This window comes from Symsagittifera roscoffensis, chromosome 5 (genome assembly GCF_963678635.1).
Source record: "Symsagittifera roscoffensis chromosome 5, txSymRosc1.1, whole genome shotgun sequence".
Taxonomy (NCBI): Eukaryota; Metazoa; Xenacoelomorpha; order Acoela; family Convolutidae; genus Symsagittifera; species Symsagittifera roscoffensis.
The window spans coordinates 49,308,943-49,335,701 of record NC_087066.1 but is presented as its reverse complement, the minus strand read 5'-3'; the positions used below and the strand labels follow the sequence as shown (position 1 = coordinate 49,335,701).

Sequence of the window (26,759 nt, the reverse complement as noted above, 5' to 3'; positions counted from 1 at the left end):
TTAACAAAATTCTCCTTCAAATCAATCGTCGAGTCTCTTTTAGGGTATGCTGTTTCCTGTATTTTAGGGAAGGAAAGCATGATAAGAGCGTTCATGCCAATGGCGACAGTACAATTCTGCAAAGCCTAGACTAGATGCATATTTTCATCATAAACAATATTCATCAACAACAAACAAAAAAGCGAAAATAAACTAATGAATTAAAAGAGCCTGGATAAACAAGCCACTGTTTGCAAGAACAGCCTCATTACATAAACAAACTTAGCAACATTCAGCTATATATAATTGGATCTTGTTAACTTAACTAAGCAAATTTCAGGTCCCCCTATAAAAAACCCTATGCACCGGTTAAACATTAAAACACCTTGCAAATAATTTCTTCCCTTTTCCAATAGGATTGATACCTTTTTAACAAGATCCTTTTGATTTGTACATATTTTAAAGTTTTTAACTCCTTTTCCGTACCCTCGGTCTTTGAGTACAATCCGGCATTCCTTACCTCTTAACTTGTCAAATAGCATTCGGAATCGTATTAATCCGAAAAAGATAATATCAATTCAATCGACTATTACAGATCTTCATGGTTTGAAAATGATTACTACGAAACAATAGATACGAATACGATTATTTTCAAGCCATTTTTCGTTTTAAGTGGTGAGTTGCGGATGGAGTGGGAGACTTGGTACACTGAAAGGAGTCCCTTAAACTTGTGACATATATACACATCATTTTAGCCAGCATATTTACAACTTACACATTTAATTACAAGGGAGATGAGACGAGAAGAGGCGCTGCGGCACTAGTATGTTCCGTAGTTGCCGTCAGCCCTCCTTCCTAGCTGTTTCAACTCCTTCTCTAAACTGAGAATCTTCACATTTCTCATGTTCAGTTCATTGATCAGGTGTCGCTCACGCTTCGCCATCGGGTTCAACAGGGGGTGCGCCACTAATGACGCCGCCGAGACCCGCTTTTCAGGATCGAAGTCCATCAGTTGGTTCAAAATCACGTTCACTTCCGCACTGCAGTGCAAAAGCGGAGGGTATTTCCCTTCACGCAAAGTGTGCCATGTTACACCGTTCGGATGCGGCTTCTCTTGGCTGCTTCCAGGTGCTATAAAACCGGCAGCTCCTTCGTAAACAGTAAGTCCGAGAGAGAACATGTCAGCTCTGCTTAGAAACACGCCTCTGTCCTGCATTATTTCTGACGCCATGTACCTAAAAGAGAACAACTGCCTGTAGGCAAGAAAATAGAACAGCTCAGGCAACGAGAGCCTTTTTTCATTTCACAAGTGATCGAGGTCATTTCAGTCGTGACTAGCGTGTAACACACCTCCGGTGCTTCGAATTTTTGAGAACTCATGAAAAAACCGAAATTTGAGTGTACTCTGACAGCACTCAATAACAGGGTTCATAGTATCAAATTTTGCAGTTTTTTTTCTATCAGTTTTTTTAATTCAAATTTTGAAAAAACCATTAGACTTCGTGGAGTTTTTTTATATATATCTAAGTTCTTTGAAAAATTTTGAAATGACACAAAAAAACGTCACATCGCATTCGAAACTAAAAGCACTTGAGCAGTCGCGTTCGGACGAAAAATTGCAACCACTGGGAGTACTCTCACAGTATCCAAACACAGGTTTAAGAATTTCAAACTTTCAGAAAAAAAACTGACGAACCATGAAAATGTCACATCTCGAAAATTACAGAAATGAGCAAGCACACGCGGAGGCAATATTCGCAACCTCCTCAAATACTCTGACAGCCCCCAAACAAAGTGTTGGGAATTTCAAAATTTAAAAAAAAACACTAAATTTCAGTTTTCTGAAACTTTTTTTTCTGAATAAATCGTAAAAAAATGTTACATCTCGAGAACTACAAATAACTTGGCAGTCATATTTATAGGCAAAAGTTGAAACCCCTGAAAACACTCTGCATTCTCCCATTACAAGGAAGTGGGTTTCAAATTTCAATTAAAAAATGAAGAAAATTTAAGTTTGGTGTAAATTCTTTGAAACAAATAAAAAACGTCATATTTCAAAAACTAAGAAGATTTGAGCAGTATTATTTGGATGCAAGATTCGCAATCATATCTCCAAAAGTAAAAAGATTTGAGCAGTATAGCTGGATGCAAGATTTGCAGGCCCTGAGAATAATCTGGGAGCCCCCATTACATGCAAGGAAATCTCAAAAATTAAAAATACAAAATTTAAATTTTCTGAAAACTTACTAAAATCACAAAAAACGTCTATCTCGAAAACTTAAAAGATTTGAGTAGTCATATTTGGAGGCGAGATTCGAACACCCGATAGTATTTTGACAGCCCCCAAATACAGTGTTGGAAATTTCAAATTTTGAAAAAAAGATAAATTAAAGTTTCCTGAAAGTTTTTTGAAAAATCACAAAAAAAGTCATATCTCGAAAACTTTTAGCAGTCAATTTTGGACGCAAGATTTGGATCTTGAAATTCCTGAGAGTACCTTCACAGCACTGAATTACAAGATTGGGAATTTCAAATCTTTTGTTGAATTAATTAAAATCTAAATAAATCGAAAAGAAGTCAGCAGTCATATTCGGAGGCAAGATGCGCAATCCTTGAGAGCACTCAAAAACAACGTTGAGAATTTCAATTTTTGTAAATTGAGTTTTCCGAAAAATTTTGAATAACAAAAATCGTCGTATCTCGTACACTAAAAGGATTTGGGTATTCATAATTCCAGACCAAATTCGCAACCCTGAGGTAACTCTGACAGCATCCCACTATTGTGTTGTTAACTTTTAACTCGATGGAACAAGCACTAGATTCAAACTGGAAAATCAAAAAAAATCTTCAGCATTGCAATATACGATATAGTTTAACCACGCATAGATACGTTATTCCCTTAACTGTTGCAAAAAACGCTTAAACATGACAAGATACGTGTCACACGCATTTAAATATAGTATAGATAGATAGATTAGGATTCATAAAAAACTTAGAGATGTCATTGTTGAGATTTATCATTGATTGTCATACTTATTTGAGGCTAAGGCTGCAGCCAAAAAAATAAATACCTCATAAAAGAAGTGCTTTTATAAACAAGAGCAAAGCAAGAGAAGCAAACCAGACGCAAAGCAAGATCACAGAAACTATAGTGAAAAAAAAACACCATAAAATTTCCCACATTTATCCAATTTCATGAAAAATTGAAATCAAAGTATACCCAGAGTAAAAAAAACTCCAATCAAACAGCCGTTACAAGCAAGTAGGCATAAAATAAAATCAAACCCATTAAGTTTTTAAAAAATTAGACTCAGAGGCGAAGCTAAACACAATTTCTAACATAGAAGCGAAACTTCTTTTCGTAAACAAAAACGAGAACACGACAAAAAGCAGCTTATAAAGTGAAAAACGAAAAATTAGAAATAAGCCTCGAATTAGTAAAACTTACGTATCGGAGTCGAACCTGCTACCTCTTGGTCAAAAACGCTTAACAATAGTCAAACACTATTCACAAATAAAGCACTTACATATGCTAACAAATTGCTCCTTCATATGCTAATAAATTGCGAATGCGATGCAGCAAAAGTGGCACCAAACACAGATAGAAACAATTTTGCAAGTAATAATTTAGAATTCTGAAAGCATCCACACTCACTACCTTTGCATGTAGTAAATGGAAAACCATAATGCCACAGGTATAAATTATGCATTTCGAAAAATATCGAGATATTTGTAGCCAGTAAATTTCTGAAATCGAGTTTCTATTATTGTTATTTTGTTTGAAACAAATAGCTTTTTTCGGTTCATTTGATGAAATAAAAATGCATCAACTGCGTTAACTTATTACTATTCGAATGTTAAAGCACATGCTATCAAAAGGCTGTAAAGATGTACGAAACATGGCACCAATATTTGCGACTATGGTTAGCAAAAAAGAAGATTCGTAACAGTACACAAAGCTGACGCTATTGTGAAAACGTCCAAAAACGCTATCTAAAAAATTCTTACTTTTGTCTCAAAGGCTGTTTCATTCAAAATTAAACTCTCAAAACACAACAATCGGCTTCAAATGAAAATTCAGAAACAATAACGAGCGCCCGTTGAGCCGAAAAAAATTGCCGTGAAGACTTTGAGCTATGAAGCTCTGAAGTTCTAAATTTGACAACTTTCCACAGTTCACAAACACACAAAAAAATAAAACTTTTTTTTCTTCAAAAGACTAAAAACCAGATTAATAAGCAATTAAAAGAAAAACTCAAACTATTTAGGGGGTTAAAGCTTTTAAGCGAGAAAAAAAATATCATAAGAGTTGGTAAAAATGCAAATTACCGAAAACAATCAGAAAAAAATCATTTACAATGAAAAAATGTTTACAGCAAACGAAAAATTGGTGACGTTGCTACTAAGCCGGCGAAACAAACCGACAAACGATAGGACGATAATTTTTGAGACTTAAAACTTTCTGTTTGAAACAAGTCCAAGAGTGCCGGTTAAGCTATGAAAATCAAATTTATTATCAATCAGGCTATAAAATGGAGTTGTTAAATGAGTTGTTAACCCGACAAGTTCCTATTTGTTTTCTCTCGGATAAACTCTATATTTCGACTTGATAACTCGAGCTAACCGCTAATAATAAAAAAAACAGCTAATCAATAATAGTGAAAAAGCTGAGCAAAGCTAACATTGAGAAAGGGACTAAAAATAATAAGATGAAAATGAAACGCTCTTCAAGTAAAACCTTATAAAAACCTGATAATTTTTGATTTATACTTCTAGATTCTTTTTGATTTCTTCCCGTCTTTTTAGAATGTAGACATAAAATTTTTAAAAAAATTCATGTTTTTTTCTAGTTTTTACAAGAAAACCATGTCATTTTCATCTTTCAAAATAAATTGCCACGATCGAATCGATACACCTGATGCAATTAGAAACTAGGGGCCCAGCTGAAAGCTGGAGAGACCTGTTTGATTATTTTAATATTGATTATTTTAAAATTGTTTCAAAATTTCAGGTTTCTCAAGTCGATAGCGCCCTTCCTACGCAAAAAAAAGTGAAAGAGAAGCTTATGCATTCATTGGTAACGTTTTCGGAACCATACAACTTTTGAAGTTCCCTATTTAGAAGGACTGCCCGCGCCCGATAGACGTCGTTCTGGCGGGGGAGGAGAGATCATACAAAAATCGTACTCCCCGTTGTTCTAATACACCTTTGAGGACTAGAATTGAAGTATATAAATGATTAAAGTGAGAGGTACAGATTTTTAATGATACCTCTGAATTGATCTATGAGCGCATCAGGTGACATTTTCAATACATCATTGCTTCCACACAAGATGACAATGGTGTCGTACTGATCGATTGGCGCATGTTTTAAGTGATTTATGACCTCCCATTAAACGGGTCTTTCACAGTGCGACAAGGCAAACCGTATCAATCATGGTTACATGCTAAATATATTTAAAATAAAATCATATGCACAATGCTTCAACAATGTGAATAATTATTCACTAGAATTAAGTGAAATGTGTGTTTCACAAACCAGCTAACATTAATGAAATAAGGTATTTTTCATTTTTCTAACGACTCTTTAAATTTCGATTTAATTAAATTTTGTCCAAGCATTGCAAATATGACTATAATATGTTGACTATAACTGACATCACAAAAACGTTCTGGAACAAACCGACCTGATTAAAGAGAACTAGCGTAACTCGTGCAACTTCTCGTTGGACTTCTTCAAACCATACAAAAAAACTCAACACAAAGGCAATAGCACCAAGCAAAAGCGAGAAAACGTAAGCATAGCGGATTCCATTGTCTAAAAAATACACACAATAAGTATATTGAATCTTTGTTCCAATGCCAAAAAACTTTTAAAAAAACTTTTCCTAAGTGTACAGCTCTTCCCCGAGACAAATTAAGGACCAGCCGCTTGGGCAGGGGAGTTTCCTACAACCTGGTCTATCGATTAAACCCTTAATCCCAAATCTGGATGGGTAGTTTTTGAGGAAATCGATAATTTCCAAAAAAAAGGCCAAAAAGTCAAAAAAGTGACTTTTCCTAAGTCTATAGCTCTTCCCCTAGGCAAGTTAAGGACCAGCCGCTTGTGCGGGGGAGTTTCCTACAACCTGGTCTATCGATTAAACCCTTAATTCCAAATCTGGATGGGTAGTTTTTGAAGAAATCGATAATTTCCGAAAAAATAGGCAAAAAAATCAAAAAAGTGACTTTTCCTAAGTCTATAGCTCTTCCCCTAAGCAAATTAGGGACCAGCCGCTTGGGCAGGGAAGTTTCCTACAACCTGGTCTATCGATTAAACCCTTAATCACAAATCTGGATGGGTAGTTTTTGAACAAATCGAAAAAAGTTTAAAAAAATGGCCTAAAAACCGAAAAATTGACTATTCCTAAGTGTATAGCTCTTCCCCTAGACAAGTTAAGGACCAGCCGCTTGTGCGGGGGAGTTTCCTACAACCTGGTCTATCGATTAAACCCTTAATTCCAAATCTGGATGGGTAGTTTTTGAGGAAATCGATAATTTCCGAAAAAATAGGCAAAAAAATCAAAAAAGTGACTTTTCCTAAGTCTATAGCTCTTCCCCTAAGCAAATTAGGGACCAGCCACTTGGGCAGGGAAGTTTCCTACAACCTGGTCTATCGATTAAACCCTTAATCCCAAATCTGGATGGGTAGTTTTTGAAGAAATCGAAAAAGTTTTTAAAAAAATGGCCTAAAAACCGAAAAATTGACTATTCCTAAGTGTATAGCTCTTCCCCTAGACAAATTAGAGACAAACCGTTTGTGTAGGGGGGGTTCCTACAACCTGGTCTATCGATTAAACCCTTAATCCCAAATCTGGACGGGTAGTTTTTGAGAAAATCGGAAAGATTTGAAAAAAGGCCAAAAAAGTGACTTTTCCTAAGTCTATAGCTCTTCCCCTAGGCAAGTTAAGGACCAGCCGCTTGTGCGGGGGAGTTTCCTACAACCTGGTCTATCGATTAAACCCTTAATTCCAAATCTGGATGGGTAGTTTTTGAGGAAATCGATAATTTCCGAAAAAATAGGCAAAAAAATCAAAAAAGTGACTTTTCCTAAGTCTATAGCTCTTCCCCTAAGCAAATTAGGGACCAGCCGCTTGTGCATGGGAGTTTCCTACAACCTGGTCTATCGATTAAACCCTTAATCCCAAATCTGGTCGGGTAGTTTTTGAGGAAATCGAAAATTTCCGAAAAAATTGGCAAAAAGTGAAAGGAAGTACCGAGTTGTGAAGCTTTTCTAAGACCGTAGGGGGTGGGGTAGGGTAAAAATTGGCCTAAATTTCATGCAGGCAGGTAGGTGAAACGCTACTGAATCCATTGGTACCACTTTTATGAGAATCTGACGGGTAGTTTTTTGGGAAAGCGAATTTTTCGAAAAAGCGTCTCAAAAAAAAAAAAAAAAAAAAAAAAAAAAACCAGATCTCATCTGAAAAAAAAAACGTTTTCATAATACCTGTTTAATAAATCAAACAAGAATTACGAAGCAAAGTATTTGAGATAAATTAGCCGACCATTAACGAAAAGAAAACAAGCCAAAAAAGTGCGCCAGCGCAAAGAAAAACTCAGAATACAAAATTTTGGATGTCAGTTACCGCCTCCAAAGCAATACCCATGAACGCATTTCTAATTCAAAGATCATTGAATTCTTCTCGATAGCTGGAAAGCGACTGTGTCAAACCAAACAAATTGAGGCTAAATAAAATGATTGAGTATGGGAAAATTGACTTGCTTTTTATTTGAGTTTACATGTGAACAACTATTTTTATGATTTAAAAGGTGCTTTTTTGCTCTAACATTGCCACCCCGTTGCTCGTGAAAACTTTTGCAAAAACAGCAGATACAAATTTGGTACTTAGTAGCCTTTTACTACCTAAAGTTCGTATAGTAGAAGGAGGTGGAGCTTACCTGAAGTCTCCTCCTTCGACGTCACCTTTATGTTTCGTTCTATCGCTCCACTGGGCCAGTCCCAGGTCTCCCAACTTGTAGATGGGCAGTCCCTGCCTCAGACAGGTTTCCGCGTCAAAGGGAGCCTCTTCATGCTCTGACACAAACTCGTTCACCAGCCACGGCGACTCTCGATTAGTCATGGGAAGAGAGATATTCACAAACACATTGCCGGGCTTCACATCCATATGTGCAATTCCTAACAACAACACACCCCAATGACATCCTCCACTGTTACACACACGACACACCCCCTGACACATGCCCCTGGATATATGTATGGTTGAAATTTTCTCAATAGTTAATGCCCCACACATTATTCATAATATCTTTTTCAGTCAAAACTGCTCCATTTTACGACACAAACCAATGGTTCACTCATTTCAAAACCTTAACACAACTAAATTGGCCAGGAGCATCGATATCGCCAATAAACCTGTGACTACCCACACTAACAAGGGGACCAAGTAGGGTAAGCAGGTTGCTGACACTCCTCTCACAAATTCTACACCCTCGCCACCTAATAACCACCTTTTTCCACCTCATTTACCAAAATCTATTTCAATAGAAAAACTCTTTAAGCACAAATCTGAAATGTGAGACTTTTTCAGCACCGATACTTGTGGAGAAAACTTAACTTCTACTCAGCACAATCATGCAATAGTGCTGATTTAAATTATCCGGACACAATGAACAAAACTTGAAGTTTCAAACACGTTTTTCTCAAGTTGGGTTTAAATTAGACAAAAAGTGATGAGAACAAAAGCTGCTTAGAATGTCACCAGAGTTAATATGGTGCAATGTTTTCTCCGAAACTCTCAACCAAAATTTCACCCCAAAAATGGGTCATTTTGGCTTTTTTTAATTAATTAAGAATTACGCTGAAACTACTGAGTTAATAGATTAAAAAATTATATCTAAAGAAGTCTCTTAGATAGCCCAACAAAGTTTTATAAGGTAAAGCTTCCACACCTTTGCGAGAAATGTTTGAAATTTGTTTTTAAGCAAAGATTTTGATTTTATAGTAATTTTAGAAGACTTATGCTGAAACTACTTAATGAGTAAAATTTATCACAAGAAGCCTCTTACACAGCCCAACAAAGTTCTAGAAGGGTTAAATCTCCAAAAACCTGTATAAAAGAAAATAATTTTGCTTGATAGTCAAGAAACATGATTTTTACTATACAAAACTTAAATCTTTGATTAAAAACAAATTTTAAACAATTTATTCCATTTTTTGGAGATTTATTCCTTCTAGAACTTTGTTGGGCTGTGTAAGAGGCTTCTTGTGATATATATTACTCATCAATTAACAAAATATTTTCAGCATATTTCTTGATTAATTGAAAAAAGCCAACATTACCCATTTTTGGGGTAAAACTTTGGTTGAGAATTTTCGAGAAAAAATTTCATCATATTAATTCTAATGGAATTCTTAGCAACTTTTGTTCTCTTCACTTTTTGTCTAATCCAAATTTGAGAAAAACGTGTTTGAAAATTCAAGATTTGTTCGTTTCGTCCGGATAATTTAAATCAGCACTGTAATAATGATGTACACAGAGGCAAAGCTGCGCTTCGCAAACACTAGCGAGAACACGACAAAAGCAGCTCTATGAAGTGCACTGAGAAACATTAGAACTGAGCCTCGAATTAGTAGAAATTCGGCCACGTCTCCGATTCGATCTGCGAGCAAGAGATTATGAGTATTACAAACGGTTACGTAGCAGTATTTGGACAACCACGTATTCACACTCGTCAGTAAGCAGACAAATATTATCAGAATCGAGACAAGGAAAAAATTAATAATTATTTATATCTTAAGTTTTCTTTCGCATCTCGATACTGATTGGGTAGGGTAATATAGTATTTGTCTGCTTACAGACGAGTGTGAATACGCGGTTGTCTAAATACAGACAGCACTCCCTCACACTAATCACTCAGCCACAGAAGCTTAATAAATCCTTAACACTAGCAAAAAAAAGCAGAGAACAGAAGCTAAGAAAATTCCAATGCTACAGATCGTGATTATCGCAAAAGTACACCAAATATGTGAACACTTTTAATGAGCACTTTTATTTGCGAGTTGGGTTGGAGAAAAGAAGCTTCGTACTAATACACTAACGCTCGCGAGTGTAAATAAGAATGATGTTATTGTTATCAACTGGTGACTGTGTGTGATAGTACTGTGAGTACCCACCCATAGCATGCATGAATTTGAGTGCCTGTGCGATGTGGAACAGCTGTTGTCTGACGTCAATCTCCTCAAACACTCTGCCCCCCATCTGTTCCCTGTTCCTCTTGTTGGCGTCCTCGAGGGAGCCCCCGTTGCAGAACTCATTCTGGATGTAGCCCATATCCCCATCATTCTCATACCAGGCCGAGAAGTACCTATCGCCACCGCCAACACAAACACATTGATTAGTGGGCGAGGCACAATGGACAACTTTATCGCACATATTAACAAACATTTGAACACTGTTGAAAAACAAATAACGCACTCAAATAAAAACAAAAGACAAGGACACAAAAAAACTGATTTCGTAAGGGTGAATCAAGCTTGCATTCAAGCAGCAAAAATAAACAGTTCAAATTAATAATAATAAAAAAAAACATTGAACCATGGCTTCCTAACAATTTTCTCAAAAGAAAAACAAAAGATTTGTCAAACAATAGCAATGTTTCATTAGGTCGACCAAATTGGTTTTCTAAGCGCTCCTAGAGTGTGTTTTGCCTGTATGTTCTTCCCCGCGCTCAATTTTATAAACAAAACCGGTCATTTTTGGGCACTTTTACAAGAACTGACCAAAAATCGCATTTTCCGACACGCACTCCCACTCAAAATTAGTTCATATGGTCACTCAAGAGGTCTTTCAACAAAATTAAGGGTCGTCCACAAGAAAATTGAACCATCTTATCTAAGCTCAGCTTCAGAGCTAGGACAAGAATTTTATGTTACGATGGGTTACTTATAGGGAAATCTAAGCTGACTTTACGAGCCAGGGAATTTCGACAAAGTTTAACGATGTGATGGACGATATTCGAAGAAGATTGTGGATTGTATGGCTGAAAAGAGAACCCAACACTTCTGCGAAGGTCCGCTTTGCAAACATTAGCAAGAAAGCGACAAGAAATGCTCAATGAAAAGAAATAAAGAAAAGGTAAAAATAAGCCTCGAAGATTTAATACCGATGGGGCGGAATCGATCCTACGACTTAGAGATTTGCGCCATATGCCCTTGAAAACTTACTAACAGTAATCACAAATGAAGCAGCAACATATACTTCGAAATTGCCAATGCTATGCAGTTGAAAAACTGAAAAAAAAACTGAAACAAAAAAAAACTAGAGGAACCAAAATGTTCGTACGTCTCAAAAAAACACTAGTGGCCCAGCTAAAACTGGAAGTAGCTGATTGCTGTTTAGTAAAAACTGTTATATTGATGCGGGACATTGGAGACATTGGAATCTTCCCAAAGAGATTACATTGTTCTGACAAAAATTTCTGGATTCGATGCTTCTGTAGGAAAGATTATCGCAACTGTTCTTTGGATTGAGCCTTTCATATCAGATTTTAGGGTAGTTTCTACGAAAAGTCAAAAAAAAGTTCTCAAAAACTGACAAAAGTTCAAAAACTTTCCGGAAACCATAACGCTTCTCTGCAAAACAAAGGTCATGGTCACTTGAGTAAAGAAAACTACCAAAACCAGTTTTCCCAATTCAACACTTATGAATTGGCAGGGTAGTTTTCGAGGAAAGTCAAAAAGAATAAAAAAACGGTCAAAAAGTAAATTATCTGACGATTCCGAGGCCAAGAACTTTGTGTTTAAAATATGAGCGCAGCTGTACTCACGCAGGAAGGGTCATATAACATCTTCTACTCATTAATCTCAGATTTGAGAGAGTAGTTTTCGGAAAAGAACCCAAAATATGGTTCAAATATCCCCCCACAGACATTTCCAAGGCTGTAGACAGAGGGGTAAGTAAAAACAGACTAGGGGAGTATGCAGGAACACAGAAGAGTAGGCGGTATTTCCATTGACACCCTCTTTAAAAATCTAATGAGTAGTTTTCTACCGAACAAAAACTTATACAAAAAAAAACAATTCTAAAGCATCTCAAAAAAAGTAGAAATAACAACCCAACCCCACAAACTTTCATAACTGATTTTGTCAAAGAGGAAATTTTGGGCATACGAAACTGTAAAATATAAGTTGACAGAGCCAATAAAAAATCAGTCGAAACCATTCAATCAAAAAACTTAGTCAAACTTAGTGTAAAAAAATTAACACAACTTAGTCAAAATTAATCGACAAGTCAAAAAAATTAATCGACAAAACTAAGAAAAGTCAAAAAAACTAGATCTACTCCAGAAACCAAAAAAATAAGACAATCAAATGTAAAAACTTACTATCGAAATATTTAACATGCGGTAAATAAATATATTTGAGCAGAAACCCTTCAAGCCGAAAATAAAAATAAAAAATTCGGAAAATTCAAAATTATTATAAAATAAAATACTCATCTCCCTCAAAACGCACACACAAAACACATAAAAATCTTCCGCTCATCAAACGATGCAATATGAGGCCAATAAGCCGATATAAAATATATAAACCTATTAAACTTTGAAAAAAATTGAAAGGAAAAAAAATAAAAAATTAAATTTCGACAAACCGAGTTGGTAAAACTACAAGCAACATAAAAACAAACTTTGAATAGGCCGTATATTTATAATGCCAACATGATCAAAATATCTGGTGCAATAGAAAAGCCTCGCGAATGAATAAGTCCAGGAGAAGTCTGTAAAAAGTCTCTTATCGCAAAGGTTATTAATTAAGCACTTCAAAAAAATGCCAGATATATTGAGTAGTAAAGTTTCTGAGACGACATTTTTGTAATTGCACTGTTGTTTTAAGCAAATAGCTTTTTCGGTTCATTTGATGAAAAATGTGTTAGCTTATTATTTATCGAATGTTAAAGCATATGCTACCAAATACTGCAAAGGTGCCCCAGAAGAAGCACAAATATTTGCGATTTAGGTTGAAAAAAGGAATAGTCGTAGTATAACACTAAGCTGGCTAATGTAAATAGAAGAAAAGCACAAAGCAACTGTGATTATTACTATTATTATTATTATAATCAAAACTAAAATGAGTCTTTCAAACCTGAAATTCAAATGTGCGTTAGGGGGAGTGGAAAATAGTCGTGTCTTCTAACCGTAAAACTCAGAAAATGTTCATGAAGAGAAACGAATGTTTACTAACAGTGACCTCTGTTTAGCAACTTCACCGGCTTAAATATTTTTACCGGTTGAACTATTTGAATCGACCTAAAAGGCATTCAAATACGCTATTGACTCCTGCAAAAATCAATTACCCTACACTCACTGCACTGGGGTGCGGGATCTCACATAGGCCGTGTGATAATTGGTTGAGGCGAAAAAAGAAGATTCACGAGTCTCATTAAGAACCCACTCTACTCATTAATCATTACCTTATTATGTATATACTTTGGCCCAACACAGCGTGAGCCCAGATTTCCTTCAGTGAGTCTCGGGGTCTCATGTTGCCTTTCTTAAAATCCAGCATCTTCACAGCATAGAACCGCCCGTCAATTTTGTTCCAAACCAAGTTCACGTCGCCAAAACTTCCTGCTCCTGAAAAAAAAACGAATTTAGCGCAACTATTCAAACCGATAGCTATTTCGCACACGAAGATACACACGCAATCGAACACATAGGCGAAGTGGAGCTTGCGATGCAACTATTTGAGCCAAAAAAAGTATGAGTATATACAAAACATTACCAACTGATCTGTCAATGAACTCAAGGAAGCCAAAAAATGACAAAATTTCTCAGCTTTTTTCAAGTTTCAAATTTAGAATAAAAACAGCTAATGGCCCAGCTGAAACTGAGATACCTGTTTGATACATTTAAAAAATATTTACTGATGCGAAAGGTAATAAGTAATTTTTGAAAATACAGAGATTATTTCAACATAGCGAATGCCCTACCAAAATTAAGAAGTAACCGATACCTAATACCTTTTCTTTCGATTGAAGCCTTAATCTTAGCCCTAACATATTCGTTTTGTCAAGTCTGTAGCGCTTTCTCTAAAAAGACGGAGGATCCGCTGATGCAGGGGAGATCCTTACAACCTGTTCGTTCGATGCAATCCTCAATCTCAGAATTGGCTGTCTAATTGTAGAAATTGAAATTCGACATTCCGCCAAAAATAGGGGGCTATTCTCAATTTGTTTACGCGCCGAATGTCAAAGAATAAAACTAAAACTGTGAATGGGAAAATCAAGAACCAAGATAAAGAAAACAAATATCGAACAGATGGGCTATTTAAGTACAAGCAAGCTCAAGCTAGCTTATGCTGGCGAATAAGTATTTGTTGTTGAAAGTTCGAGAAGACCATGTGAAAAAAGTTTTGATAAGCAAAGTTGAAGGGAAACGTCTAGTAACCGGCTGTATTACACTTGCAAATCGCCTGACTTGATATTCATTTCAAGATAAACTGAGTTAAAACATGGATTTATTTAACAATTACCCCCCTTCAAGAGAGGGGACAATTGTTATTAGCTAAATTAGTCGAACTTTCGACCTATCAGAATGCAGCAAAACTCATATTCTAACACAGAAGCGAAACTTCGCTTCGTAAACACTAACGAGAACGCGAAAAAAGCAGCTCTATAAAGTGCAAAAAAAGTAGAAATAAGCCTCGAATTAGTAAAAATTCCGCCACGTCTCGGATTCGATCTGCGACCTAGAGATTTTGAGTCGCACGCACTAACCAATCAGTCACGCACGCTTAATACATTACAAATACTAGCCACAAAAAAAGCAGAAAACAGATGCTGCGAAATTTCCGGGGCTAAATCCTGATTGTACCAAAGGTGCTACCGAATAAGTAAACACTTACACTTTCTATGAACACTTTTTAGCGTTAGTTTAGAAAAAAAGAAGGTTCGTACTAATACACTACGCTGACTGTAAAAATACAACGCTGAAGTTTTAAAATACTGCTTTTATTTATACAGTGGTGATTTAAATTATCTAGACAAAATGAACAAAATGTGAATTTTCAAACAAGTTTTTCTCAAATTGGGTCAAATTTTGACAAAAAAGTGATGAAGAAAAGACTTGCTTAGAATTGTAGCAAATTTAATATGGTTTAATTTAAGTTGCAAAATTCGGGCCCATAATTTTATTCCAAAAACGACATTTGGAATTTTTTGGTCAATTAAAAACTACGCCAAAATTATTGATTCAATTGCTGACTAAATTATTTCCATGTGAGACTTTGATTATAGCCCAACAAAATTTACAAAAAAGAAATAACTGTCTCGTTTCATAAATTAGACGATTGTGCACATTGTTTAACCGAGGCGAAGCTGAGTTTCGGATCACTTGCGATACACTAAGCCACCGACTCCTAAAAATTGACATAACGCCAAAAAATAACAGACGAAATTTTCAAACTGAAACTTTTTTGATGAAAACCTGTGGCAGATCACAATATCTAGCTTTGAACTAGCTTGAAAAAACTTCAAATTTTGCTACAATATAGTCAGTGGAAAAAAAACAGAAAACAAAAAAAGGTTGTATCGGATGAAGCTCATCAATAGCCTTTGAAAAATTAGAAATCATTCACCGAGCGGCAACAAAAGCGACAAACTTGGGGTCGAAACCTGTTGAGCGAAAACAAAATTGTAGTCAGAAAAAATCGTTAATTTTGAAACGCAATTAAACAAAAAATAACAAACTCAACTTTCGAACTTCAAATTTTTAAAACAATTTGTGATTGACACTTTTTTGATCAAATTGACCCAATTTGATGAGACTGGACCAAAAGGTATTTTTTTTATTTCGCTAGGACATCTGATAATTAAATTCCACTTTCGAAAAAAGAAGTCGATCACGTTTTTTTTTACTTTTACACTTTTCCTGTTCGATAGTGGAGTTTGCCTTTCTGTTAGGAAAGGAAACGAACTTAACTTAAAAATAAACCAAAAATCAAACCGCAAAAATAAATTTGGCCCTGAACAAATAGTTTAATACTTTTACAAAAAGAAAAACGAAGAAAAAAATAATCGCGACCTATATAAGAGTCTTCACTACGTTCATCGACTCTTCATAATTCGAGCTTTCTTTATTCATTGGAACTTATTGGAAGAGAAAAGAAATCAAAGTACCTAATCTATCCTCTTGGACAAAAGTTCTCGCATAATGACTTTCTGATACCGTCATGCACGGTCTCTGACTATATCTGGAGTGGGTCGCCCGTCTGTTGACTTCACAGAATCTCTGCACAAACAGGCCTGAATCGTCTTTGCACTCCTCTAGATCTGGACAAAAGGGGTTCTTGTTTATAACTTTGGGAAATCCGTCGATACTTTCATCCACGCCGCCACCAACACTTTGATTCATGCCACCAAGCCCCTTTCTCTTCATCTGAAATTTGGAAGTTTTCGTAGGAGCTGGTGGCGGCATTCGCTTTATGTTGTCTTCATCATTAGACGGCCGAAAAAATGGCTGTTTATTGCCCTTAGGTACTTCTGGCTTTGGTTGCACACTTCGATTCACGCCACCAATATCAAAACCTTGTTTTGCCTGAAATTTTGAAGATTTCTGAGGAGCTGCTGGAACAGGCTTTGCGACGTGTTCATCGTCAGTCAGAACAAAATCTGTTAGGTCGTCTTCCTCGTCAGACGGAGGAAAAAGTGGTGGTTTATCATCCTTAGGCACTTCTGGCTTTGGCTGCCTTCTTTGATTCCCGCCACCAAATGCAAGACCTATTTTTGTCTGAAATTTTGAAGATTTCTGAGAAGCTGCTGGCATAGGCTCCACGTCACCTTCGTCGTCAGATGGCGGGAAAAGTGGCGGCTTATCAAACTCATCCATGTCTGAATCGTGATAGCCTGGAGCAAGATCACCTTCATCTTCGTGATTGCCACCATCAGAGGACAAAGACTTCAATTCAGTAGGTGTTCCTTCATCATCAGACATCAATGACAGCTTCCCTGCGCCTCTCTCACTGTGGTTGTCGTCAGAAAGCGTTCCTCTCATTCTCTTTCTGTTCAATGGAGACTGATCGTCTGTTCCAAAACCACCCTCCTCGTCGGAACCGTTAAAACCTAACTTTCCTCCTCCTCCCGAATTTATACCAATGGCAGTTGCGTCCATATCTTGCTCTGGAGACAACCCGTCTGGCTCTTCTCCGATTTCATTCAAACTTTGCGGTGGGCCAAATTTACTCGCAGCTTGTGACCTAGTCCCCGAAACTCCTAAAAAGCTCTTAGCCTGGTGTTTTCTGGGAGTAGGTTCCACTCTATGGCTCGATCCCGGAACTGTAGGTCGACCGATATTTGACTCATATCCCAAATTTCCCAGCCTGCTCTTTACCGGCGCTTTCCTGGGTGCGGATTGCGCTCCAGGGGGTGCAGCAGCCAACCTAAATTCAACATTGGACGCACAATCACTCCAGCGCTCGTTGGGTGTTAAACATTCTAATACAACTTCCATCGAGCAGCAGGTTGCATGTTTAACACCCATGAATAAAAAAAAGAAAGACTTTATTTCTGACGAGTTAAAGCAAGTTGAACATTTATTTACAAAAAAAAACGCTTTAATTTAACCCCGAGTTTACAGCAAACGAGCCCAGTAGGATCTCAAAACGCTGCCCCAAAATAGCATTATGAAATATTTTACATTAGCCAAGGTTTACAACAATTAACTACATCTTAAAAAAAAACAAAAATTAGGATTACGAAACTATCCTAATAATTGAAGACTTCGTACAATTGGTGGATAATGGAAAAAAACTCGATTGTGTTAAATGACAGGGGTAACCAATGCGGAAAGATATGTTACAGTTACGGCCAATAAGACTGCTTTTGATCAGTTAAAAGCTAATTTTTTTGAAATCATTTTTGGTCCAAAAACTCGCTAGTCGTACAGTGCCTACTTAATCCGGCTTTTATAATGCTTTTCAACTTGTTCAATTTTATAATGTTGCTTCACATAACTGTGACAAGTTCCTATAGTCACCATAATACCAATATAATTGGAGGCTTTTTGAACAGAGCACATGCAGCAGCAAAAAGTGAACAAGTTTGAGAAGGTTCCAGTTCTCAGCAAAGAACTGAAACCACATTTCAAAAGCTTATAAAAAAACTAATCTATTGCTCGAATATATACTTACACAATTACATGTTGTAAAGCATATAAGAAAACTATAGATCATAAATAATCCATATTCAACATTTGTGAAAGAAATAAGTTTTTGGGACAAATATTTTGTTTCATGAGGGAATGGAAAAAAATTATTTGAGGACGAATGGATCAGAAAATGTTTGATATTCGTGCAGTTTCCCCTTTATCTTCGTTGTTTTGATCCTTGAATTTTTCCATTTTTTCTTTTATGGCTTCAGCGCCTTGAGAAAATTCTTGATAATTTCCCAGAATGGTTGTATCATGTGCAAATGAAATGAGTGAAAACATATTTGTGACGGCTTCGCTGTTAACTTATCGGCTTTGTTTAGTTCTGTTTAATTCCTAATGACATATTGTTACTTTCGGCAGTTTCTAGCCGGTACTTTTCCGCTAGCCGCATTACAACTTGGTGAAAGATACTAAAGAGACAATGCGAAGAGCACCCTTTACGTAAACCTCTGTATGGCTGCCATTCATTGTTATCTCCGCCTTTTAATTTCATGCAGTATGTAGTTGACTTGTGAAGGTCCCTGAATTTTGATAGGAAACTTCCTTCCTAGCCGTAGCGGCGTAAAATTTCCCACGGCGCCGGTTTGTTAACTCTGAGTTATACTTTACGGAAGTCCAGCAGTAGACCTTCTGGATCATCTGGTTTATTCGCCATTTCTCCTCTATATTTAATCAAATAGTCAGTGTCCTCTTGATTCGGGGTTATGATCTGCGTTGCGTCTGCGGTGGATCTGTTTGCCCAAAACCTATTTGCCCAAAATTTTGTTTTTGAGGCTAATTGTTTCGACCCAAGCCTTAAAGCGGACTGTAAGGAGGCATGCTAGTATGCGGTTAGTCATCGTGAGCAGGCATTCACCCCCTGTAGTTTCTTTAACTCTTGTGTTTGCAATTCTGACTTCGTTTTTCAGTTTAATTTCTTGAAGTAAGGCAATATAGATTTCGTTTTCCGCTAAAAGTCAGCAATTTTGGGCCCTTTCCCGGATATTCGATTACAATTTAATTGCAAAGTACTTAAGACAGCCTGTGGCTGTGTTTAGAAAACTTTGATTTGAGCGCTGCAAATAATTTTTTCGTAAATCTAGCAACTTTGAACTTATAAATCTAGCTCAGGTAAGACGGCTCTTTTTCCTTTTCCCCCACCAGCGAAATTTAACAAGTAAATTTTGTTCGCATCGGATCGTTACAAAAATTGGTATGCGGACTAATTAGGCTATGACAAACATAATTGGTCTTCATACTTAAACTTGTAAAACCCCTCATTACTACATAAAACTGATGCATATGTGAGGTGCGGGGGGACGGAAAAAGAGCCGGTAAGACCAATACTATTGAACTTCTGAAAAACCAAATGAATTACGTAATTTCATTTGCTGATCTGGCAATATACTGGTACTTTCTAAATTCTAGTTTAAGTGACTTTATGCTGTTATAAATCTGTATATGAACAATGTTTCAAATGCAAAACCCGGTCTGAACATTATAATTAAAAGAGGGAGAAGACTCGCAGGTGGGAGGAGCCGAAACTAGAAACAACTAACCGAGCTCCTGATGAAGAAGTTTGAGGCAGAGAACTTTCCTGTCCTTCGTCGACTCCCTCCGGACCCACCAGGAAGTGGTAGGAGAGCCAGGGGCCATCGCTTCCATACTCTGCCGCGTACTCATCCATAGTCATGTATGGCTCATTTGTTTCCAGCACAAATTGTTCAAACTGCTCTGTGTAGCGACATGGGATAGAAAAGGTTAATGCTTTACCAGTTTTGGGTTCTCGGATACAATTCGGTCTTTTCTCGATGTTGTTGGTCACATACAAGCCCAACATGGGTCGCTGGATGAAACAATTCACCTGGAAAGAAAAAGGAAACAATTTGCGAATTAGACTCTTAAAGCTAGTTTTGTTTATAGGGCTTCTAGTTTTCTTCTGGGCTTATCATGCCGTGAGACATTGTTCAAAGTCAGCCCATCAGTCGCTGACCTCGGCATGACAATTTTAAAATATACTAGCGTGTAACGCACCTCCGGTGCTCTAGTTTTTGACGACTCATAAGAAACGGCATATATTGAAAACAACATCTGCAACCTTTGAGTGTACTCTGACAGCATCCATTTATAAGGTTGGTTATTTAAATTTTAAAATGATTTCTTTTCCATTTTTTTAAAATTAAATTCAAATTTAAAAAACATAAAAACGTCAAAAACCATAAGAATCTCGAAAACTTAGAAAACCTTTAGAGAACTTTGGAGGCCAGATTTGCAAGCACTGAGAGTAACTTGATAGCAATCCTCTCCACTATAGAGTTGGGAATTTTAAATTTAGTGAGTTTTTTAAACGTCATTTTTTCATTAAAAAATGTCATATCTCGGAAACGAATATTTGAGCATTCATATTGGGTGGTAAAATTCGCAACTTCTGAGAGTACCCTCGCAAAAAGGTTGTCGCACTAAAAAGTTGATTCAAAATTTGTGAAGTTTTTAGTAAATTCTTTGAAAAATGAAAAAAGTCCTTATCTTGAGCATTCGCATTTGGACGCAAGTTTTGCAACCCCTGAGAGTGCTCTCACAGTACCCAAACACAAGGCTGAGAACTTCAAATTTTCTTGATATTTAAAATCAAAGTTTTATTTTAAAAAACTTTAAATTATAAAAACAAAAAATTCGGGTAGTCATATTCATATTTGGTGGCAAGATTCGCAACCCCTGAGAGTACCTTGAGAGCGCCACACTAGAGATAGCAACTTCAAATTTAGTGAAAATTTTTATATCTTCAATTATTTAAAAATTTTAAGAAATGTCACATCTCGAAAACTAAAAGCATCTGAGCGGCCGCATTCGGACGCAAGATTTGCAATTCATGAGAGTACCCTCACAGTACTCAGTTAACAGGTTGAGAATTTCAAATTTTTGAACTTTTTTAAATCTTTTGGAAATTTTTGAAAAAATCATGAAAACGTCATTTCTCGAAAAATACAAGGATTTGAGCAGTCAAAAGAGGAGGCGAGATTCGCAACCTCTGAGAGTACCCTCATAGTACCAAACTAAAGGATTGGGAAATTCAAAATTTTGAAACTTTTCCAAATCCGAGTTTTTTTTTTAAATTTTGACAAAATCATCAAAAAATTAAAAACTTCAGATTCGAAACGTACAATGACTTGAAAATTCATGTTTGGAGGCCAGATTCGCAACCTTTTAGAGTACCCTCTCAGAATTTAACTATAGGATTTTAATTTTTTTTTTTCAAATCTGTTTTTTCAAATTTTTGTGAAAAAAACTCATAAAAAAGCGTCATATCTCGACAAGTAAAAAAATTTGAGCATTCATTTCTGGAGGCGAGATTCGCAACCTCACAAATCCCAACTACAAGATGTAGATTTGAATTTTTTTTATTGTTGTTTCTTGAAAATTTTTGAAACAATCATAAAAAACGTCATATCTCGAAGACTACAGTTTTTCAAAATCAAATTTGAGGTAAGATTTGCAACCCCTGAGTAACCTGATACCACCCATTTAGATTTTCTGTATCTCGTAAAGTAAAATGATTTGTTGAATCATAATTTGAGCCCAAATTCCCAAAACCTGGGAAAAATCTGACAGGATCCTATTATTGGGCCTCTAATTTGAACCTTGGTGAAAGGAACACTCACTGGAAAACCGAAAAAGACCATTGCAATATACGATACAGCTAAACGTGAAAAAATTCATGCAAAAATCATTACACTGAAAAAGCTTCAGCGTGGCGAGATAGTAAAGCCCGCAATTGACTATATATACAAAGGCGAAACTTTGCTTCGCAAACACTTGCGAGAGCACGACAAAAAGCAGCTCTAGAAAGCGCAAAAAAAATTTAAAACCCAAGATCTTACTGCTCTTTATTGAATCATTGAGGATTGAAAAGAGGGAAAAGAGTCCCTAATTCGAGGCTTATTACCAAAAAAAATTGGTAATACGCCTCGAATTAGTTTTATAAAAATCGGCTACCTCTGAGATTTCGAACTTGCGGTCAAGAAAAAGAGTCTCACACACTAATCACGCAGCCACGGAAGTTTAATAGGATCTACACATTGGCCGCCGCAAATAAAGCAGATAACAGATGCTTTAAATTTCCAATGCTACAGAGAACTTTCCAATGCTAAAGAGAAATTTCCAAATAAGTGAACAATTTTAATGATTAGGTTGGAAAAAAAAGAAGGTTCGTAATAACACACTATGCTGATCGCGAGCAAAAATACATAGATGGCTAGATAGGGGTAGATTTGGTGTTTTCACCACCTTTGAAAGGCCGTAGAGTTGATATTATGTTAATTGGTGAATAAGGAATCTTTCAAAACAGTCTAACGACTTAAGTTGTTAAACATCAATTCGGAGATTTCGGAGGTGATTCTTTTGTCGCAAAGTTTATTTGAAACTCGTTGACTCATAATGAACTGTGTTCCAATTCTATTACAACTTACAAAATTCTGACAAAAAAAATTGGGAAAGGGTATTTCGGAAAAATCCAAGGGATGGGGATCTTTTTCGTTTTGCACATCCTGTGAAATTTTACTAGGTTCCAAAAATTCGGTTGTCCGATTGTTCCAAAAATTAGTATACGGACTAATTAGGCCGTGGCAAAAACAATAAGTCTTTATTTCATCCTTGATAACCCCTTCCATTAAACCATAAAACTGATGCTCACAAGAGGAGATCCGGGACGGGGATAACCGAAAAGAGTCCCTAAAACTAGTGTTAAATTACCTGTTCTCTGACTTGTTTTTGCCAGAACAGTTGCCAGACGCCCTTGTGAATTTCTGAATCTTCATCTTCATCTACCAGTGACTGCCCCTCATTAGGTGCAGGGAAGCGAGGGAACTTGCTTCCGAGCGGCAATGAGTCTTCTTGATCTGAAAAAATGAGAAAATTCTAGTTTTTATACTTTTTAGCATCTTTCGTTTTAATAAATCAGAAGGTCAGAAATTATCATGGTAACCGAAGTTACTAGACTAGTCCTTCATCGTATCACCCAGTCAATAAAAAATGCAAATTTAAAAATTAGGGATAAGTAAGTATAATGTGAATCAAAGTCAAGAGCTAGACGGTTGGGAATCAAGTCAAACAGATTGAAAAAACTTAACAGCTGCACAGAATAAACGTCAACCATCATAGTAAGCCTTGTAAAAGTACTGGTTACACCATAAAGTTCATGCTAGGGCGAGATGGTGGTGGGTCAAACATTGGTCGAATGCTCTCAAAAAAGTCCAAGAACATTCTATTCTCCCCACATTTATGGTTAAGAATTCAATTTAACGGTGCTTTTATGACCTGAGTACATTTATCACCTGAGTACTCGTTACACCATAAAATTTGCCTAATAGCCTTTGCTAATGATTGGAGATTTTCAATAAATTTTATAATTCATAAGTTTAACCCAAATGTGCTTATTATCCCCAAAACTATCCTCTTTGCAAAAAAATCATTTCATAAACAGTAAATACGTTTGTAAAGTTAGGTCTGTATAAGTCACTAATACTCCCAGTGTTATTATACGGACTCTCATGTACACATATATCGAGGGGGGATCAATTGCAGTTGGAGCGATTTCAAAAGAAAGTAATCCGTTGGATCACTGGAAATAAAACGGGAGTGTACATCAACGAACTACGCTTGCTAAACATTTTACCCCTGCCCATGTTCATCCAGCTAAATAACATCTTACTTCTTGCCAGTCTTGATTCTAATGAACGAAATGAAATAGTGTTAAACAGGCGAACCACACGGGCTAGAAATACAGAAATTTTTGAGACGCGAAAAGTGAGAACGGAAAAAGCGAGAAACGAATTTGTTTTCAGAACCAGTAGGATTGTAAATCGATTAGAACCATATATTCATTTTGATAAACGAATCGGCCTCAAGACAAGAATTTTAAACACGATGTGGAAATTTGTAAACGAGAGATTTTCAGAAATGACAACGTGCACGTGGCAATTATTCTGTGATTGTATCACGTGCAGAAACAAGTGGACATTGTTTTAGAGAAGACGCCGGGACCAAGAATCCCAACAGCAGTGCTGTGAATCCCCAACAACAACAACAACAACATTCGACCAGAATGTGCCAAAATGCAATCTCTGCAGATTTCGAAATTTTAGCAGTGAACCTTCCGAGTTAATGATTTTGAAGGATTAACGACGTTATTCGGATGATCAGCAGAACGGTGAAGGTCAGGATATTCCCGTATTTTAAAATTTTATATTTTCGAAGTGATGACGTAACATTTCTGAGAAACGTCAGAAACGGCCATTTTGGCAAGAGACCTAAATAGAAACAGAACAATATTAGTAGCGATTGCGAGAAGAACAGAAATTGTGGTCAAGAAACGACAACAAATCAAGGAGTTGACAGAGAACGTTCCGAGTTGCAACTATTGTGTCGCTACAATAGTTGCAAGGCCGTTGCGAACAACGGTGAAGGGTGGAAGACAGCCTTCCGGATTACGGAAAAGTCAAGTTTAACGTGCTTGATTCAGTGGATTCAAGAATCCGGAAGGTTTTCGGGACTGAAACTTTTATCCTTTTATATAAACTTTTAGCTTCCTGTCATGTCCTGAGTTGAAATTAATTAACAACTAGATTCATTTTGATAAGGATGAGAAGCTAGGAGTTGGGGGAAAGGGTTGATCCATCTTCGATGGAGATGATGATTTTTATCTACTGAACAAAAACAATAGTAATATAGTAAATAGTAGTAAACCTGTTTTTAGGAGTGACCTCGTGGTCTGGGGATACTGAGACCCAGCCATGAGCTCACTATTTCTGCATGTAATCTAGTTAATTTGAGTGTTTTGACCGAAGCCGAAAGTAGTAACGTTTTTGTCGACCCGATGTTAGAAAAGACCACCGAAAAGTACTGGCTTGGTAGAGACGGTGAAAAGCATATAAAGCTCTGTTTAGACGTTAGCCAGTCGTCTTAGGACTTAGTTTTATTTTCCGTCGATATACACCTTCCGGGCGAATGTTACATACATGTTTTTATGGCGCTCCTGGGTGTTATTCTTTTTTAACATCATGACCGGCAGAACCGTTAACGAGCACTCCGCGCCGAGCGGATGCTCACATTAACGCCCTTAATATGCTTAAGCCGCCGGGGCGGAAGGGTAGTTCGGAACGCGGAAGCCTTCCGGATTACCGTGAATAGCTTTTTAACCTAGTTAAGACCGAAAACTCACGAATCAGGAAGGGTGGGAGGATCGGCCATTCCCTCGTTTCCTGAGAGGTTTGTGACCAAAAACACTTAAAAATATATATAAAACCAAACAAAAAGTAGTATAGTACCGAAGAAAAACAAAAAACATAAAAATAACCGAAAAAACCAAAAACAGTAAAAAAAAGTAAAAAAAAAAATCAGTAGAAATCATCCCACAAGACAAGATGTGATCCGACCCTCCCGTTTGTTGTTGATAGATATATTATTGTTACAGGCCTTTATATCAGTCAGGATTGTTACGATCAGTTTTGTAGCCCGTTTGTGAGGCTTGTACTGTAGGGTTATTTGAGCATTTAAGCACGTTAATGATAAATTGCGCTCAATCCGGAAGGGTCAGCTGATTTGCGCTCAATTCGGAAGGGTCTTGGGAGAAGACTGATCCGGCAAGCAGTACAAGGAGCAACAAGAAGGGTCTCAACGACAACAACAATCGACTGTTGGGTATCGTTAACAAGTTTTGTATCCCTTTTGGTACAAAAAGTAAGATAGTAATCTGTGGGGGGCTCGACAAGGCTGCACTGTAGTGACCCTTCAACGAACTGCGAATATCCGAGTTAAGCACCTTAATTCGGATATTAAACAAACCCGGAGGGATATACTATTACTAATATTATTACTAGTATAGCCTATATTAATACTCTTTTACCGTTTTTCAGTGAAAAATACAGAAAGCAGACCGGTTTTTAGGGTCAAAATAGCGATATTTTGATCCACCCACAAGTCGCGATTTTTGAGATATCGATATTTTTTGAAACGGAAAAAAGCGCTGAGTTAGTGTGTTACATCGTAACTGCACTACCATAATAGATGGAACCGGTTAAGTATAGTTCGAAAGTGGTTGGAACTATTTTGGTACCGAAAACCGAAATTTCGTGATTTTTGAGAAAACGAAACACTATCAATTCAGAAAATTTTTTGAAATTTTTGAGTTAGAACAGTAAAAATAGTTGTTCGGACAACGTCCACTAGTGAATCTACAAGTTTTAAAACCCGCTACCCGAAAGCCTTCCGGGTTGCAGAGAAATCGAACTTAACGTGTTTGATTTGGTGGATTCATCAATCCGGAGGGGTACAGGTAGCATAGTTTTTTGCAAATTTTTTCAAGTAAAGCGTTTTAGATCGGGTCGTTTGCATTGAACTAGAAGAGTATAGGCCTTCTGAGCTCGGATCAATAATTTTTAGGTCGAAAGGACCAGATTTGCGGAAAAAGTTAGGCGGAACCTATAAGAGAGAAATTTCTTGACTTTAGAAAAAAGACGTTTTTGTTGATAACTTTGGAACTACTGGGCATATCTAGTTGATCTTGGTACCAATAGATCAGAAATTAGCCGCGCTTACTGA

At 36.8% G+C, this 26,759-nt stretch overlaps 1 protein-coding gene across 1 annotated transcript; it reads right to left on the bottom strand.

Annotated features, from left to right (window-relative positions):
• Positions 1-640: 640 nt before the first annotated feature.
• On the bottom strand, positions 641-26,220 carry LOC134846769 (wee1-like protein kinase 2). Its single transcript, XM_063864160.1, has 8 exons — positions 26,202-26,220; positions 22,914-23,059; positions 19,724-20,028; positions 16,157-17,415; positions 13,451-13,613; positions 10,156-10,346; positions 7,920-8,157; positions 641-1,214 (listed from the first exon to the last, which is right to left on the bottom strand). Exons 1-8 carry the CDS (start codon positions 26,218-26,220, stop codon positions 800-802), a joined length of 2,736 nt encoding a protein of 911 aa, XP_063720230.1. The 3' UTR covers positions 641-799.
• Between the last annotated feature and the right edge of the window lie 539 nt (positions 26,221-26,759).